General features: G+C 39.2%; 1 protein-coding gene across 4 annotated transcripts in view; it reads left to right on the top strand.

The window, feature by feature from the left end:
• LOC102112919 (AGBL carboxypeptidase 4) overlaps positions 1-19,679 on the top strand; it is an 878,734-nt gene that overhangs the window by 551,012 nt on the left and 308,043 nt on the right. For 3 of the 4 annotated variants that reach the window (XM_088060383.1, XM_014250852.2, XM_005521137.3), the window contains 3 exons: positions 995-1,143; positions 5,621-5,834; positions 9,660-9,858. The exons of the other annotated variant lie outside the window; for it this stretch is intronic. In XM_088060383.1, the coding sequence (XP_087916509.1) occupies positions 995-1,143; positions 5,621-5,834; positions 9,660-9,820 (524 nt within the window). In that variant the 3' untranslated portion in view covers positions 9,821-9,858. Of the gene's footprint in view, positions 1-994; positions 1,144-5,620; positions 5,835-9,659; positions 9,859-19,679 lie in introns of those variants that run through there. 4 annotated transcript variants of the gene reach the window in all.

The following is a 19,679-nucleotide window of genomic DNA, read 5'->3' as shown; positions in this document are numbered from 1 at the left end:
CTGGACGTGGGGTATTTCCACCGTGTCCAGAGTTTAATCTGGCAGCCTTGCTGTGCTGTGGAGCCACCAGCCCTGCATGGAACTTCAGTGCCTGCTGGAGCTTCTTGGGATCCTAGAGCCACACACCAAGGGACACTGATAGGCTTGGGGCCGTAGCCTAGACTTCTGGTGGAACCCCTGCAATGAATGGAGTCAAGAAATCCAGTTCACAAATTATTCTTAGTTTGTTCTTCTGTCCTTTTAGGAACATTTCATAACTTGGATCTGGAAAAGAAAAGTTGATGATTGACAAAATAATTATCCCCCTTTTAAGTCTCAAACATGTATTTAGTAGTAGTCCATTGTTTAATTTGTGCCTAATTTTTGTTGATTACATTAAAAATAAAAATCAGTGTTGGATGGATTGGACGATCAAAACTCTAACTTATGTGGGGTTTTTTAACCTTTGATATTCTTTCTGTGCATGATATTTCAGTGTAAGGAGCCTGTTTCCTTCATAGCATTTCTGCAGATTCTCACTATTTCTATACACCTCTGTTATATCTAAAAGAGATTTTGGATTTCTATAAAATTTGTAATTGTGTGGATAATTTATGTAATTATCACAGTAAATTATGCAGGTTCCTATGCAACTATATAGCAATTCTTATTTGAAGAATTACTATTGTTGCTCTTGGTTTTTAATTTCAGTGTCATTTTAATATAATTTCCTTAGTGTGCATTGAAGAAATCTTACCCATATCTGTAATTGTCCTTATGCTTTAGGAATAAAATTAAACACTTAAATTAAAATTAAACATTTTAATGTTTATAAATCAGGAATACTTATCCTGCTTTTAGTTTCTGACGTTCAGCAGTAGGATTTTGGTTTAGATTACTTCTAACTTCAAAATGAACATGACTAATATGTTATTTTATGCTAATCATGGGTGATGAAGGGATTGATTTCATGTTCTCTGGGATAGCAGACAGCTCTCTTTTCTTAACTGTCTAGGACCTGCCATTGAGGTTGAAAAAGTAAAACCTGAATCTATTGAGCCCGAACCTGAGGTACAGAAGACCTTCAGTGAGGAAGCAAATACATCAACGTACTACCCTGCCCCTGTTCCAGTAATGGACAAGTATATTCTCGAGAATGGAAAGGTATTTTATATTAAATATAGCATGAGTAATTTTTAAATGTCCATCTGGTGATGTTCTTGTGGAATTTTCATGATTGTGGGGGTTTTGGATGGTAGCAGCTTGTACAAGCTTCCTCAGTTTTCATGAAGGTGTGCTGTTATGCTGAGGAGAATTATGTAGTTACACAGATATGAAGAGCATAGAAAAATATCCTCAGTGGTGAGAACATTGAAGGCTGTGCAACATAAAGAATATAGTTATTAAATATGCATGCGCAGGCAAATTGACATAGTCTTCATTTGGTGACATCCATAAATACACCAAATATTGACCAAAGTCAGTAACCCACATTATAAAGTTACATGAGTCTACTTAACCAAAACACTTCTTCCTGAAAGGTTTTTAATGTTTATAATGTGCTGTAGTCATATTGCAGAGAAGCCCTCATGTTTGGGTTAGAGCGCAGGAGGTAGTTAGGAACTGTGGAAGGAAAATGGACTCCCTTGATGCTGGTAGGAGCATTGCCACTGAATTGAGCTGATGTAGTGCTACTTTCCAGAGACTCTGAAGTTGCTGAAATACCATCTAGCTCTAGTTTTCCGGAACTTAGACTGAGAGCTTTTCAGATTTCTACATTTTTAGCACATTAACTGCACATCTCTCTAAGCTTGGTTTTACAGCTGATTTCATTATCGTTAAATAAATGTGATGTTTCTTAAACAAAACTCTTAAGTCCTTCAGAATTTCCTGTGCAGATCCTGTTTCTTGGTGTATATAGATGCATTTGGTACCCTAATCTGAGAACCCTTAAGGAGGAAACATCCATTCCAGCTCTGCTGTACAGTGGAATTACTGATGGAATATAGCATGAAACTGCATTTTCAGATTTGTGTTAAAAGATTGACTATACAATGTCTGTCCCTCTTGAAGATGAATTCAGTGTAATTATTGAGGACAGAATGTACATAAAAACAGTAGAATCGTGACAGTTTGAGAGGTATTTGGTTCAGATAGCTTTTCTTGCCTAATATATTTAAATATGTAATTTGACTGATTATTTTGTGTGAATTTGTGCAATGAATACTTAGGGTGTATTACTGTACGAGTTTTCTTTACCTCCTTCTCTTCCACTTAAGGTCTGTGGGATAGGGCACATCCTTTAGTATTTGTATGCAGCTTTTCCTGCACCCTTTTTTCATCTGTCAGCTTCTTTGCATTTCTTTTGCTGAAGTTTTCTGTCTTTACAGATATTAGTATCTCTTTAATTATTTTTTGTAGTTTTGGTCCTTGGTTTGTCTATTTACTGGGTCTACAGCCAGCTCAGATGCCAAAAAATGTGAACTAATGATGTATTTGGAGTTGTTGGAGGGTAGTTTTCTTCAGGTTTCTTTATTTATGGCTTTACTTCAGTATTCCTATATTGATATGCACCACTAGAGTATTTGAAATACTTTTTTTTACAAATCTTGCCCTTTGTGGCACCAGATTTGATCTTAGTAGGATTCTTTCAAAGCAGATAAATCTCTTCCCTCCAGAGGGAAAACGGAGTCACTGAAAAAGAGCCTATGCCATTCATTTTAAAAAAAAAGAAAGAAGAAGAAAGAAAAAAAAAAAAAGAGCTCATCTTCTGAGGCACTTTTTAGATCTATTGCAGATGTTAGCACAGCCACGCTGGTGAGCGTTGCTTTGAGTTCGCTGCTGTCTCTGTTGCATTGTGCTTGAAGGTTGATCCTGCAGTCTCTAAAATTGGGAGTAAATTTCCCATTGATTTCATCAAGACAAGAGTCTGGCTCATGGGGCAGCTCTTCCAGCAAGAAGGGAACATCTTCTGAGTGTGGAGTACAGTAAGCTTCCCAGAGCTTTGGGATGGATAGGAAACAGTACCGGGCCTGTTGTAGAGAGGTAAACTGAGACATGGGCAGATTGAATTCCTCACCGTAACGCTGCTAGAAATAGAAAAAGGGAGACGTAAGATTGCCGTGGCTGTGGCTGTCTGTCATGTAGTTGCTGTTTCCATAGGTGTTTCATACCAGCAATTGCTTTTTTAATAAATGAAGCATGTTAAAAGAAGAGATTGTCTGTCTGAAGCATGAATATTAAAAATTTTTCCTGTAACTTGTTCTTTTCTTTTGAGTAACTTCAAGCTAATGAATAATGTGGTATCTTAAGAGGCTAAATAATCTTTGGCAAAGGCAAACCCTAATTTTGGCAGAGAGGAATTGGATTTTTGATCAAGTACAACAGTCCCTACAACTAATATAATACAGACATCCAAAATTTGGTATGTCACAACATTTCTAATCTTAGTTATTTTCTAGGTAAATAGAAAATCGTAGTTATTTTCAAACATTTTCCCTGAGAACTTTTCCAAGATCTAACCAGAAATAACTGAATTTAAACATGCACTAAGATTATTTTCTGAGCACAGACAGCTCACTTCTCATTGAAGTTGCCTTACAAAATATATAGAGAACACCAAAAGAGTGTGCTTTTTAAAAAATTATTTATGGAGAGGCTCAACAACAGAGAAAAATGAAAAAAAAGGAGTGTTGTGTTGTGGTTATTACTAGTTGAATTTCTGTCCAGGAAGACTTGTGAAAAGCATCTTAGAATCCCTTTAGTGGAGAAGATTTTGCAGTACAGGCAGCTTAATGCATGTTTTATTCTTTAAGGAAGGTAGAGTTTTCTTTAATAAATAAATATATATATATATATATATATAAAACATATATAACATGGCTTGTAGCCAAACCAGTCATATTACTCCATTTAAGTTTTTAAACATCTAGTTGCTTTTGAAGGATGCCATTGTAATAAAAAATTTCTTGGGGTTATAGTCCTCATTAATAATTAAAGCAGGTTTCCATTTAAAGAAAAATGGTATTCAGTGGAATACAGGCAGTAAAATGTTTGGTGTATAGAATTTTACAGTAGCTTTGTCCAATTTTCATTGCATTTAATGGGACTTCTGTGATACTGCTCTGATTTGTATGGGTAGCAGCACAGTTTATGTAAAGCCAGATAAAATGAGTAAAACCACAGAAAACTAAGGGCACAGCAGTTAAGGCAGTCTTCTGATGTAGTTTTGCTATGAGATTTTGTTGACAGGATTTTTTTTTTAATCATAAGAAGGGCAAAAGTTTTTTTTAAGTGTTAATGTTACAGAAAGAACCCCTATTGGACCAGGTCTTATCAAAGTTAGATTATGGCTATGCAGCAATCCAATAGTTTGGAATGTTGCACTTGTCCAGATTGTCTGAAGGTAAGTGCAGTGAGCTCTGATCAGCAGCTGGGAGGTGTGGGTCACACCTTAGCTTGTTTTGAGGAGAGCAAGTGTGTGAAGTCCATCACCATGTGAACAAAGCTTGCTGTGTGCAGAGGTAGCTCAGGAGTCTGCACTGTACTCCAGGAACTGGAGCGTGGACATTCAGGGTACAAAGTACTTGTGGTTCCACGCAGTGCCAGCCTGTGTGTCCTGGTTACACTTGTGTCAGACTTGTGCTGGTTACTCGTGGAGTTACCTCCGTGCTGTTGCTTGAAGGTGTCCTGAGTGTCAGGACTACCAGCTCAAATGTGTAGTGGCAGCCTAAGGGATTCCTGTCCTGCATTTGTCCTAAGACTGGAGCACTGGAAATCTTGGGGTAGTGACGTAGGGTGTCCCTGTGAGAGACAGGCAAGCGCAGTCAGTGCTGTGCAAGACTAACAAACAAAACCAGGCTTGAGCATCTTCCTTTTGGAGACTGTCCACTGGCTTCACACTGCATTTTGCAGTACCATATTATCCTGCTTTACTACTTCAGTGAAATACCTCGACTTCCCATTGTTCAGATAATGGAAAGTTTACGATGTTGCTGCAATGGGTCATTGCCTAACCACAAAACAGTATTCATGTGGTGCATTTATGTTGATCGTACGTGACAGACACACTTTGTGTTAGACCTGGAAGTTTTACAAAGCTTCCAAACTCTCCTGGCTTATATTGAAATTGAAGCTCTCAAAATCCTTTCTCCCCTTCCAGTTACTTTAAGCAATCAGCCTGGGTCTTGCCAACAGGTACAAAATACAACTTAGGAAGTAATTTCCTCTCTACTGCCTCTGGAATATGCTTTGGGTAAAGTCTGTTTTAGCTGAAGGGAAGTGTTTCATCTTGCTCCTGAATTAGGCTGGTGCAACTGCTTGGTTTATATGCTGTGCATAATTTTATAATACTGGATGTGTTCACTGTTTCCTTCTTCGATCTGTTCCTGACCACAGCCTTTCAGGAGAGAGGTTATGTGGGGGGGGAAAGTAGAGATTGCTAAAAGGAACTATATTATGTATTGAGGTTGACTTGAACTCCCCAACCCACAAAGTTGGAAAAGTTTCAGAGTTAGGCAAAATGGGTTTGTTCAGCCCTAATTACTGTTATTTTAGTTCCTAATATTAATGTTCCTACAGCACTTGGATACTGTTGTGTGCTACATACCATAGATAAGTTGTTATTATTACTACCTTCTAGGTCCATCTTGGCAGTGGAATTTGGGTAGATGAGGAGAAATGGCACCAGCTGCAAGTAACACAAGGAGATTCAAAGTATACAAAAAATCTAGCGGTTATGATTTGGGGAACAGATGTTCTCAAGAACAGAAGTGTCACAGGAGTTGCAACCAAAAAAAAGAAAGATGCCGTTCCCAAGCCACCTCTCTCACCTCACAAATTAAGCATTGTCAGAGGTAGGTTATTTGAAAACTTTTGCTTCCTGCTTTGGAGTTTAACCATTAATCACTGAGTTGAAAGATGCTTCTTTTCAGCTCATTTAAAATTAACTGATTAAAAACTGTAATTCAGATTGCTATTGCATTGTGAAGTGTATATGTACCCAGGAACAGTGAAACACATTGCAATAGCTGTGCACAGTGCAGGCCTCCACAGCTGAAGAGTTTTACATTGACTTCAGTAAGGTTTGAAAAGATCATCACTTTAGACCACTTGCAGGGCAGGACTCTGAGCCTGGAGAGCAACATGTTGTTCTAGAATTCATTTATAACATGCTGATTTTTTAAAGGGCATATATTCCTTTAAACAAGACTGAGAGTAGCTTTACCACGTTCTTTCATCCAGAACATAACCAGCTCTGGCATGAGGCACAGAAACCATTATAGCTGTGACTATAAAAATACGCATACCTTCAAGGGCAAGAAAGAATAGTTTTACCCTTTTAAGTGAAGAAAATGGAAATAATAAAAATTAATTGTTGGACTTGAATTGGAATTTGGACAGGAAGTGTAAATCACTGACCTCATCTGGTAGGGAAAATTGCAATGATGCTTTCAGTAACTGCAAGCCTGAGTCCATGTGTGTAGTACTTTGAGAGAGAGGAGGCCTTTTCCTTTATTTAAACTGGATGGTGAATTTCAGTCCCTTTGTATCATCATGCCTGTGTTGCATCGTTTCTGTCTCTCTTGGTATTTCAAGCTTCTTTTTGAGTCAGAACTGAGTTGGTTCCTCATGGAATATATACTGAAATTGGATTTTTAGGTTTTGTGTCCATACTAAATTGCGGTAGGGCTGAAATAAACCTCCCCATTTGGTAGAGCTTCATTATTCTACATTTCCTGTTCTTAGTTGCTATGTGCTCTTAACTGTGAACTCATTAAGAGGTGTTGTAATCGGCCATGAAAGTACCATGTTTTGGAGTAAGAAATATGATTCCTCTCTGAGTGTGTGCGTGTGTCTGTGTCTGTGTTGTGTGGGGAAAAGTTGGAAACTTATCTCCGTACTGTCATCTTTCTTAGTTTATAAGAAATGAGTAAAAGACATGGTTTGTTTTTTGTTTTTTTTTTTTTTCACTAATCTGCTTCAAGACTATATGTGGAAGTGGAAGCTGTTCCATGCAGATTTTCTAGTTCTGTCTGGGGTCTTTAGGTTCAATCCTTACACATGTAGCTGAGCAATGATGTACTGGCCACATAAGGAATCCACTCTGTGGCGGTGGCTCCCTGTGTCAGCTACAGATGGGAAGCAGAAGTGGTTGCCCTGGTGTGCATTTACAAGCACACAGCAAAAAGGGGTCATTTTCCACTGGCCCATTGCAATGTGGTTTCCAGTTTCCCTGCTGGAGGCTTTTGCTCCTCAACGCTGCTGGCAAAGTTGCTTCTGAGAATTTCCTCTTCTACTTCTGTCAGGGCCACTCTGTGTTGCTCGAGCCATTTAAATGATAGCTTTCTTCTACCTCCCCTTGTTTTGACTACAGTAGTTTGGGAGTCTGCTCCAACAGGTACATGATGAGAGGCAGATAGAGCCCTTCCCTTTATTCCCTTCCATACCTTTACACTCACCAGCAATTCAACTCTTTCCTATTTCCTTGTTTTTCTATGTTTTCTGTCATACCTCTGCTTCAACCCTCATTTGAATTCTACTATTACATACCCTGGTTTTCCATGTTCCTCTTTTTTAGTGTTTCTTTCACTTTGTCTCTGATTTCCCTTTTGTTAGACTCCAGCCTGTGCAATCTCCTCTTGAACCAATTAAACTGCATGGCCAGTGTTGCAGGTGTCAGGCTGCCTGTGTCAGTGGGACTGGGGAGCTCATAACCATGATTTTCCATGTTGTTGTGTCCTTTGCGTCAGTGTTAGCAAGTCTTGCCCCACCATGGAGAAGAAAGCAAAACAAGAGAAAAAGATGACCAGCAAAGGGACAAATAGATGAAATGTGAGGGAGTTTTCCATAGTCAGTGATTTGGATCAGGCATCACAAAAAGTAGTGAAGCCCCTGGTTAGCCTTTGAGGTCTACTTGAATTTTTGGTATTCAGCAGTACGAAGGGGTGTCTGTGTGCTCCTGTAAAGCCAAAAGACAAGGGAGCAGAACCCCCAAATTACTCTTTGAAACCCTAAACCAGTATCCTTATGCAAGTACTAAACTACTATTTCTGCACCTTCTCACAGAAATGGAAGAGATGGAGAGGAAAAACTGTGATCAAGGATCTGTCTGATTCATACCAACTTTTAAAATTAGCTTTTGAATGAGTTCTGTCAAGTGATTCTTTGCTTGACTTAGTGGCTGAACGACCAACACAGCCTGTCTTTCACTGGGAGTTCACCTTACTGGGTGTATCTGCCTGGGAGTGTTCCTGCCACTGTTGTAGGGCCAGTTTGTGTCCTGCAAACACACTGCCTTTCTTCAGGCTCTCAGCGATGTGCCTCTTCTTAGGTGTTGTATTTCCAATCACAGTTTACAGATGATCAGCATTTCAGCTATCAGGCTGCATGCTGGTTAATTTCATTTATTTTATATTCAGTACGTCTTACAATATAAAATTCACATTGCTTTAGATGTTCTCATCATTCTGTGGACACAGACTAACTTATTTAAAATAGATTTTTGAGCGACAACATTAGTTCTTAATGTGTCTGATATCTCTACAGCTTCTTAAAAATCCCCACTGTGTAGTATGTAATAAAGAAATGATAAAAAGTATGATGGATGTGCGCTGTTATAAACCTTGTTAATGCAAAATAACCTTTTATAAAACTTCTCAGAGGTTTCCAAATGAACTACAAAGCATGCATAGTACTTAATTTTCATAACTTTTTAATATGGTACATTAGAAATGTTGTAAACCACGTTAATTAAGCAATAATCTCTATGTCTTTCTGTATATGAAGCAATAAACAGCTAATGGAATAGATCACTAGGAAAGCAGAAAAGAGTTTGTTTAACCAGTCTGGGAAGCCTACACAACAAAATACATTGATCTTTTTACGAAAATCAAAAAATGCCAAACCTGCCTATCACTAAGGAGTTGTGTGTGTTGCACGGCTTCAGATTTCAGTAACCTCTGCAGGATTCTGGCACCAAACTACCAAATCTGTGAAGAAAAATTGTCTCAACTTTCACTGCCCACATTGCTTTTGCAGTTATTGCTATTGCTTTTTATATTCCAGATAATGTTTATTTCACAAAGTGTATTGTTCAAACATGCAAGGAGATGGTGCTTGTCCTGAATAATCTACCAATAAAAGTGAAATAAGCCCAGGGCCAGGGCAGCTGATAAAGACACAGATGTGAATGTATGTGGAAGAGATGTGAAAAATGAAATATATGAGTTACAGTGTTCTGCTGGTTACTGCTTCTCTTCCTAAGCATTTCCATACCCTCCTGAAGGGGTGAAGGTGGGAGTGACTCACTGTGGATACAGCTCTGGTGGGACACTTCATCTGGGAAGAGACTAAATCTGCTGTGGAGATTCAGATAAATGCAGGAGTCAGGCAGGCAAGACTGACACCGTGAAAGGTTGGGTTTAGCCTTGTTTCTGTAGGGAAAGCCTATTAATGTAGTCACAGCATAACTGGAAGTTGGTCATGCCACTGATTCAAGCCTGGTGACGAATCTTGACTTTAACAAGATAGCTGGTCAATCAAGGAAAGCTTCTCTTGTCTTGCAACAAATATACACAGTATATACTCACTGCTGTCTCTTGAGCAGTTAGCCCAACTCAGGGCTATATTGTTGTCTAAAAATATCCTAATGACTCTTTCTTTTTCTTTTTTCTCCCCAGAATGTTTGTATGATAGAATAGCACAAGAAACTGTGGATGAAACTGAAATTGCACAGAGACTCTCCAAAGTCAACAAGTACATCTGTGAAAAAATCATGGATATCAATAAATCATGTAAAAATGAAGAAAGGAGGGAAATTGCAAAGTACAATTTGCAATAAATTTTGGATTTTTAATAAAGTCTTAGTGTTTTACTTAAGTGTTGGTTTTTGATTTGTGTGGCATTTTTGCTGATGGGAGAAGATGAATTGAAGCGTTGCTCTCTTCCTATAACTGATTCGTTTTTTGAGCGGTTCTGTCATGGTGTAAACTGCTTTTAACTAATGTAAGATATATTGTAAGTTCACTCACAATGAAAACTGAAGTTTCCAAGGTTTCTCCAGCGAGATGCAGTTTGTTACCTGCGGTTGTACATGGGCTGTGGTTCTGCGGACACCGACCCATTTGCCCTACGTTGAGTTTTACTGGAGTTAGTGGATCTCAGCTGCAGTAAAACATCTGCTTAGAGGGAAGAACTGTACAAAATTCACTTTGCTATTGAAAGAGGTTTTATTGTATTTTACAAAGTGTTTTTCCTGAAATGAAGTTTCAATCGTTTGTTTTTATAAATCTTTGTTTTGATCTCTAACAATATATTTGATCAAAAATACACAAAGAATATTTCTCTTTCAAGTATCTTGTAGGTACATCACTATTACCATCACAGTTTAAAAAAACCAAAAACCAAACAATAAACAACAAAGAACCCAAAGCTGTAAGTTGTAAAATCATGACAATTCATTTTAATAAATAAATCTAAAAGCAGTTCTTTTTCAGGCACCAAGACACTTCAGATTTCTGGTTGTGGTATGAAGTTCCTCAGTGTGTCCATACTATTGTTCTTGAATTATTACCTTTTTAGTGTATTTGTACTTTCAAGCAATTTAAAAATTGCCACACTATGGCAAGAGTATGTACAATAGAAAATTTAGTACCATTTTGTTTGGGTCCATAATTTAACAATGGACACTTTTAGCACAAATTTTAATTACAAATAAAAATAATTTTCTACCTTGAAGTTAGACTTGCGATGCAAAGTTTTTAGAAATAATTTGTCATCTGAACTGTATGTTACTGTCTGTAAGTGAAACAAAATAACCTGAAGTCTTTCCATGAAGGGTTTAGAGATAACTTGAGGTCTGGATTGATGAATTTTGAGGGTTTGTTATATTAGTGATCTCGATTAACCTATTTATTTTAGGCTCAGAGATGTGATTTTCTGCCTTTTGGTCTGCCTGTTCCCGAGTGTCAGGATTTGTTTCTTTTCTACCACTGCAGTTCAGTTTCCTGTAGTTTTGAAAAACTTCCCATTTCTTATCACCTCTCTGTAGCACCGGTCCACCCTGACATGAAGCCTTTTTCAGTGTCCTGTAAATGTAGATAACTTGGGAAGGAACAGGCTGCTAGGGTGGGCTCTCCATGCCTGGAAGTATTTAAATGATAAAAGGTATAGTTGTGGCATTTGGGGACATGGTTTAGTGCTGGGTGAATGCCTGGACCTGATTATCTTAAAGGTATTTTCCAACCTAAATGATTCCATAATTCTTTAAAGTGCTGTGTGGGTGGAAGAAAAAGAGGAGGGGAGAGGAGGAGGAGGATGTGTGCTGGAGCTGCCGTGCCTCTCTTGGAAGAGATGAGTCAAACAGGTTGTTTCTCCCTGTACATCACCTGTATGTAAATAATGGCTTAACTCATAAGTGTTTGCTTTATGCTTTCTAAAGACCTCTTTCATGGCTGCCTTGCACCAGCCTCGTGCTGTGCTGCCAGACAGGAACACCCCACTTTCACCACTGGTGTCCCTGCATTCCTGTCCCTTTCCTTAACCCCACACGTGTGACAGAACAGGTGTGTCAGATCCCACTGATCTCCAGGGTTCATTTCACAACAGCTGCTTCCTGTAGGATGGAGCCAGAGCTTTCGTGGGGAGGGGTGAAAAGAGCAGGAGTGTGTGTTTTCCAGCGTGCCCTGAAGTTTCTTTGAACAGCCTCCCTTGTGTCCTGCTAATATCAAAAGTGTTCTTAGGTAGTGTTTAATGAAGTGCATAAATGTTTATGCTTCCTAATTTGGGATGCTAAATAGCAAATTAGTGTTTAAAATGTCAGTGCATGTATCCTTTTATTAATTAAAAAGAACAAAATAGAGATAACACTGAAAAACATTTAAAACAGCAAGCTCCCCTTTTCCAAGCAGACTTGTGAATGTTGTTTTTTTAAGTGATACTAAGGCAACCCACTATTTTGGGGAAAATGTCAATAATTTCCTCAGTCTTTTATGGCTTTAGTACTAATGTGTTTCCATTGTAACAGATTCTTTAATGGGAAGATCAAGCTGTACTTCTTAGAAGATAAGCCTATTTGAGATAGCATTTTATGAAACCTGGAAAAAGCAGCTTAGAATTTAATTAGAGTTAGGACTCCAGCCTGGCCCCAAAAATCAGAAGTGTTAATTCCTTCTGCAAAACCAGCATCATCTTTCTAAGGCTTCTGCTTGACATACTCTTCCCATCAGATGTTAATACTGTGTTTTGCTGAAGAATTTAAATGTTCTCCTTGGGCACAGGATCTTGGAAGGCTTCATAAAGTTTTTCCTGGAGATTTCATCAGCCCAGGTTAGTTTTTGTTTGTGTTCAAGAGGAGTATTTGGGTGACACAAAAAAGTTCAGTTCCATTTGAAATACAGTGTCAGTGGGGGCTAAGAAATGTGTCCATTGGACTGGGCAAGTGGCATTTAATGTGTCACTTGAAACTTTCTTGAGTCATGTTAAGGGAATAGGACTTACTAAAGGTAGAACACCTCTTTATTATATGACAACTTGAACTAAATCTTTGGATACTGGAAATAAGTTTTTTTGCTAATAACAAGCTATTTTTGCACATTGTGGTTTGCAGCATGCTGGGGGCTCTGCAGGGAGTAATGGGTGTGTGAATAACATTTTATACTTGGACTTGGTCATTACTCTTGTCTTTTCCTCCCCATGGGCCAGTATCGAGGTTTTACAATTGTTTCCCAGTGTGTCTGTTTGAAATAGGGAAATAGGCTGCAGTTACATGTTCCAGCAATACCCAAGAAAAATAGGAACTTTAATGGGGTTTGCTTTTCTGCTTTGCAAAACTCTGTATAAATTAACTGTGAGTTTCATTTCATTTCCTACACTGCGGCCAGGGCTGTTCTTGTTGGTACATTAATTCTTCCATAATTGTGCCTGCCTGTACATAGTTTGCTTTGCTCATATTGCATCTGCTGTGAATCCACCATAGGAAACTTTATAGAAAATAGTCCCTACTAACTTTTTCCTGCTCTAGGGTAACTTCATACCTGTACATCATGAAAAACAGGAGAGAGCTTTGACAGAAAATGAAGTAGGTTTTATTACAGGCTGTAATACCCCTCGTTTGTCATTCTAAGGTTTGTGCTGTGCCATTACCTCATACTGTAAACCTGGATTTGTAAGGATCAGAAAGACACGGATTTAAGAGGAAGTGACTGTTTACTCTTTTTTTTAATCGAAGCAGGAAGGAGGCATTGCTGTTTTATGAATAAGCTGATCTGTTGCCACACAATGCTGTTGTAATTTGTGATATTCATGATTTGATCCATATTAAAGTGCCTCTGGCACACTTGCAAGGAAGCAAGATTAGAGTTAACAAAAAGGGCTTTATTTTCTATTAGTGATTTTATAAGGGATATATGAGCTGTTGTGTTAAAGGAAAGAATCCTACCAGGGACTTGAATACCTGAGTCAGGAAATCCAACCACTCAATTAAAAAAAGAAAGCTAGTATTTATTAGAGGGAAAAAAATTGTTAGTTTCTGCTGTTCCAGAATAGGTTTGGATTTACTGGTGCTTTATAGAGATGGGAGGGTTTTTTTAATGTAGTAAAATAGTAGTGTAAAAGTTGAACTCTAAGCAGGAATTCAAGGTTGCATTGGTTAGCTGTTGTTGGCTGATTGACCTGTCAAAAGCCAGTGCATTCTCTCTGGGAGGTCACTTCTTTGTGCACCTTTCCTTTAATGTTGTATCTGAGAGATTACTCTGACAGCTGTTTTGTTGTCTCAAGCAGAGTTTATTGTCCTCTTGGCAGTTTTAAGTAGCAATAAATTGAACTTTTTGGGATTTACAAAAATTGTAACAATAATTCTACTTCATACTTCTAGAATCTATAGACTTTTAAAAATTAAAGCTAAGTGCAGGTCATTGCTAAAATGATACAGTCTTGATGCAGAACCTCAGAGAATTGTGTGAATTGGGAACATTGTGTATTAGCTGTAGCTTCACTGTGTCTTAGCTGTGTTCATAGTTTTTAGAACACCAAATCTGGCTGGTTTCAGAAGGGGAAAGCAGGGTTGTGTCACTTGGAGCTGTGCTGAGGATTATTTCAATATTCCATCTTTCTGACATGAGAATTCTCTTTTGAAAGAGACAAAGACACAACTTTGTGCCTCCTCAGAATGAGGTGGTAGCTTTCTCCATACTCTTGAAAAAATTTGTCATTCTGTGCGTGCCTTTAGTCTCGGATTGATGAAGTCATAACATCAATTGCTCAGATTTTATTGGTGTCATTTTTTCATCATAACAGTGTGGAACTCTGAAGTGATTCATCCAACACTGAGGCAATAAAAGTGTTATGAAGTGCAATCATTGCATGTTTCATGCTCAAAAGCTAATTTTTAATTTTACCATCTTGGATATTTTTTCATCCCCTCGGGGTTCCTAAATAGGAAAAGAGAATCATTTGGACTTGGAAAACAGGAACAGTGATTCAAGAAATTAATTTATGTGGTTGTTCATCTGTTTTACTTTTGCAATTATTTCTCCTGTTTATATTTGAACAATAACTTTAATTCCATGCGTCAGATGCCCTCTTGTCCTGCAGTGAAATCATGGTCCTGTGGTTGTGAGATCATTTGTTTACCATAAAGAGGGAAATACCTCACTTATGGCATCAGATGAAGTTGCATCATGCCTGGATCAGAACAAGGGTGAAAGTGAGTCTGGGAGAGGAGGAAGAAGCTGAGCCTAAAGGATTTTTTTCTGTGCTGGAAAACTTCTTCCTACAAAGCAAATTGTTTCCTTCACATTTAGCAGAATATCAACTTTATGTTCCCTGTTTATTGATAGTAAAGCCTTAATGGAAGTAAAGTCTTCATGAGTATATATGTTTATTGCATCAGGCTACCTACTGTCATGCTGAATTTTGGTCTTTGGTGATTTGAAATTAAAGAGCCACAGAAAATTTCCTGAACAACCTAAGAGAGGCATAAACTGAGGGTGATTTCACTTTTATTGTAATACAACAATTGCTAGGAGTTCTGCGAAATAGAAGATAAGAAATGATGCGTGTTGGTGCTCATGTATCCTTTACAGTTGGCCTGAACTTTCATGCCTTTGGAGTGGAGAGGGGTGCAGATTTCATGGGATGGACTGATTGTCAGAGGAATTGTCTGTGAGCACCCTTTGGTGTTCACCCTGCTGAATGTGAATGATGTCCTGGGACAGCAGCAGGGGGAATGTGCCTTGATAGCTCCATATCACACTGGTACCAGCCCCTTCCAGAGGAGACTCAGATGAAAAAGCTTTTATGGGAGTTTCATATCCTTTATATTCAAATATATCTTTATTGTCAGCCCAAATGTTTATATAAATCTGACTGAATTGTAGTTTAGTTTTAAAAAAAATTGTACTTTCATGTGTTTCTCATTTTTCTTGTAATTAACTGAGTATCAGTGTTCTGGGAGAAGTCTTTCTCCATGTTTCAGTTGGGGTATTAAGCCACTGATACTTGAAAATAGTCCACTTGGACATTTTGATTTTGTGAGCCAGATGAACTATGATTTTACCTTTCCTTACGGAGTCCTCTGCAGGATTTATGGAAGTACCTTTAGAGAATAATTTTCAAAATGTGTAGGACAGAAGGTGGATGGGTCAAAAAGCATTGCCTCCAAGTTAATGTTCTGTGTTTTCATTTCTTTAAGAGTCTTAGCTTATGAAAAACTAAAACTCTGTAAAGTAGGATTTTGCTTTCTTTTCCTGCACTGTAAATTAAAATTTTTTGACACTCATTGGTTTCTTTGCGTTTGCAAGGACACTTTCACCTTTCAGGACCAAGTTCTGCTTTTTGCTGTGGATGCTTTCAGGAGTAAGCAATCAAGGGTGTGCCATTTGGGGTTAAACAAGGCTGAAGGTGCTGTTGTAGGATCATCTCTACTTTGGAGGACAATGCAAGGAGCCACTCCCCTTGCTAGGAATGGGAAGGACAACCTTGAGGGTTGGATTCTCTTTAGGTATTGTCCCCTAATACAGCTCATCCAGGAAAGGTTGTTTATTGCCACATTGGTGGATATGTGCAACTTCCACTCTGTGGCTTTCCTGAACTTGCAAAAGTACGTGACATTCACTCACCCAGCCTGATGTGGAGGAGTATCCCAAGTCTGATGGCACAGGAAGGCAAAGAAGAGGTTGTAGAAAGGCCACAGAAGGCCTTTCCCCCTTTCCCACAGACAGTATGTGCAATTGAGGTGAAGTCAGTCGCCAAACAGCAAAATCCCAAGCAATTTAACTGGCATTCAAGGTTTCAAACAGTGAAAAGTTTTATTAATTAAAAAAGTCCAATCACTCTTAACATTCCCAGAATTTAACCTTTAAGAAGTGTTAAAATCAGCAGCTAGGGACCTCGATCTAGTGCACATACACAGCTGTATGTGTATAGGTGTGATGTGCTGTTTCTCTGTGTAAATATGTCTGTGCCGTGTAAATCCACAACTTGATAATGTTCTTGATGGTCCCCAGCCCTGCCTGTTTCCCTGGTCTTCCTTTTTCTGTGCTGTTCCTTCTGCAAATGGGAGTCTGTCCTCTGTGCTTGCCTCAGAGGGACAAGGTGGGAGCGTTTCATGATTCCTGCCTTGCAAATTGTCAGCAGGGCTCTCAAGTGAAATACCTGCTTGTAATTCCTGGGGGTGACTGACACAGAACTAGAGCATTTCCTTGGGAGATCTGGTAGTGCTGCTGTCACTCTAAGGCAGACTTTGCCACTCAGGGGCTTCACACAGCAGCATTTTCTTGTTGTTGGTTTGTTTTTTGGGTTTTGTTTTTTCCCTGCCCTGCCAATGCCTAGATTGCAGCAAATAAAATTTCATTCTCGTGTGAAGGTCTTTAAGTGCTAATATGGAATAAGTCAATCTTTCAGCAGTATCACTTAAAAACATTAATTTCTCAGAGGTTCCCCTACTTTTGCTTTCAGTGGCCTGAAAGTTTCCCACCTAATGGCAGTGCCCAGGTGAGTGCTGGAAATCACTGGGCACCTTGAGAGATTTATTCTGATCTATGGCTTCAATCTGCCCTCTGTTACTTCCTTTTCCCAGCTGCTGTGTGAAAACAGCCCCCTGGTGAACTGGGGAAGAAAGAGCCATCTCCAGTTCTATGATCTAAGTGTGGTTCTTGGTGAGGGTGTTTTTAGCTGTGCCCAAAGGTGTGCAGGCTGAGGTGGCTGCTGGGCCATTCCATGAGCTGGTGTGGCTCCCTGCAGAACACATCACAAAATTTCACTCAGCTGCTCCCTTGAAAAGAAACCTTGGCTAGACCACAGCAATGCTTTTCAGAAAATCAAGCATTCTTGAGAATCCATCAAAGTGTGAAATCCATCTTTTCCTTGAGTAGTTTATTCCAGTGCTTACTGCTACCCTTGCTGCTCAACTTGTGCCTTTTTTCTCTGTGAGTCTGGCTCAACTTATTCCTGGTTCCTGATTTGCCTGTCTTAATATCTTCCCCCAGTATTTCTGCAGCTCATGAACATCCCAATAGACTGAGTGCTTTCACTCTCCTACCACCACAGATTTTCTAGGTCATGACTGACTCATTTTTGTAATACTTTTCTTTTATGCCTACCCAAACTCCTTTTTTAGTTTTATGGAAATACTTTCTATAGGAGTGTTTGGTTTAGCTGAATATAGTGATTGATACAATCTGGTGGTTTAGGACACATGTCACTTGGTATTAGAATGTGATATACAATAGTAATTTCATTTTGTGGGCCAACCTTGATTTAATTTTGTAGAAATAAACCCCTGATATTATTTGATTCTTAACCAATTGACGTCCCAGAGTATTTCCCTTTTTACTCTGTTACTAAGTTTAACTCTGATTCTGTTCCACTCACGTGCCAGTGAGGAGACAGAGCACGTTCTTCCTGCTTTCCCAGCTGCTCATTCCTGTTCTCACAGCTGGGCCAGGCAGGTGGGTGACGGGGCCCAACCGGGCTGTGAAGGGCAGCAGGTGAACAGAGTTTCACAGAAAATAGGACACTGAAGTAATGGAACTCAGAAGAAATGGAAGCCAGAGCCTTTTTACTCCTGTAGAACGTGTCTGCAGGACACTTGAAGGGTTTCCTTGGTTGAAGATGCCTTTGAATTGCCGAAGAATGGTGAGGAAATATCACCATTATGTTGTGATACATTCCCAGAACTGGGTAGGGTATCCTTAGGGAGAAACTTCTACTTTTGTGGAATTACTTTACTCTGGAGCCTCCAGCCAAGTCCCATCAGACCTGACAGAAGAGCATTCTGTGCGTCAGCCCTTGCTAATTAATTTTTCTGCTACGATAAATTAAAGGTTGCTTTGGGTAGGACACATTTTGTTTGACCATTCCTGCTAAATGATCAACATCCTCTCTTAACCTCAGAGATGAGATGAGGAACTACCAAGTTTCTCCACTGAGGTGGTTTAATGAAGATTGTCCTTTGCCAGAATTTTGAAGGTCAAAACCAGCTTAAATATGTAAACAGATATTCTATCAAGGTAAAGTAAAAAAAAAACCTTACAATTAATCTCTTCTAAGAAGTCGCTTCCTTCCTTTGAGAATTTTGAATAGTGGTAGACAAGGTTCTTCTAAATTTCCTTCATCATCTCTCTGAAGATTCCCTGTTAATTAACTTAGTCATTTATAAATGTTATGAAATTGTGTTATTGACTTATTTCTATTTGTAAAGACACCAGGAAATTTGTGTACTGCACACTTTGAAAAGTAATTAATGTTTCACTCCTAAATGCCTATTGATATTTTTATGCTTCCTATTGATTTGAAATTAATATCTCTGTCAATTTAAAGCTCACATGCTGGTTTGTCCAGCTTCCAAAGGATGGACAGGACATCATTGCTGAACTGATCTAGTTAAAATGATGACCTTCATCTGATGACCTCAAGAAAAAAATACTGGCAAAGTTCTGCCTAGTCTTGGCTTCTTCCCTCTCTGGGGCTGGTGGAAGGTGGCCCTTTCCCACATGATTTGGGAGGGGTTGGGTAGGTTTTAACTAACTGGTGGCTTAATGATGGGAGGAGTAAGATCAGAGCAGTTTAAGTGTGTGTTGTAATACCAAGGGCACAAACCAGTTGATGCCCTTACCCCAGTGCTGCAGGATTATTAAACACTCTGGGCAAGGCCTTGGTGGTGTTTTGCAGGGTTGTGGGTGGTGCAGAAGTTGCTCTCGAGGTCTCCTTGCTTACCTGACTAATCTGATCTCCTGTTCTGGAGCTCAGGTAGAACCTGTACCTGAGAGGTTTCACCTTTGTGGCGCAAGATGTTACTGGATTTTCACCCTCCGTGTGTGAGAGAATTGCTTCTCATCAATAGCTGAGCTGTGGTGAGCTCCAGAGAGCCCCACTGGCTGCACTCCCCAGGGCAGCTCAGCTGCAGAGTTTGCTAAATGCTCTCAGGGTGACACTTTGTGTGCAGCCCCTCTCCCCCACTGCTCAGGGAACCTGCATGGCATTCTCTTCCTAGAGTGAGGACTGACTACACAGGCAGCTCCTCAGAAGTTTGGGATCTTTTACTGCTGGGTAACAAACTCTTTTTTCTGGTCTGGGAAACCAGCTTTAGTGGAGCTTTTTTAGCAGGGGGATGGTTTGTTGGACAGTATTGTCTCTGCATGTGAGAATCACCTATTTGTACTGTCAGGTACCCCAAATGTAATTATTGGAAGAATCAGATA

Source organism: Pseudopodoces humilis, chromosome 10, assembly GCF_049639895.1.
Source record: "Pseudopodoces humilis isolate 2021_Gansu_Grassland_sample_001 chromosome 10, ASM4963989v1, whole genome shotgun sequence".
NCBI lineage: Eukaryota > Metazoa > Chordata > Aves > Passeriformes > Paridae > Pseudopodoces > Pseudopodoces humilis.
The sequence above is the reverse complement of the archived record's forward strand: the minus strand, read 5'-3'. Positions and strand labels throughout refer to the sequence as shown.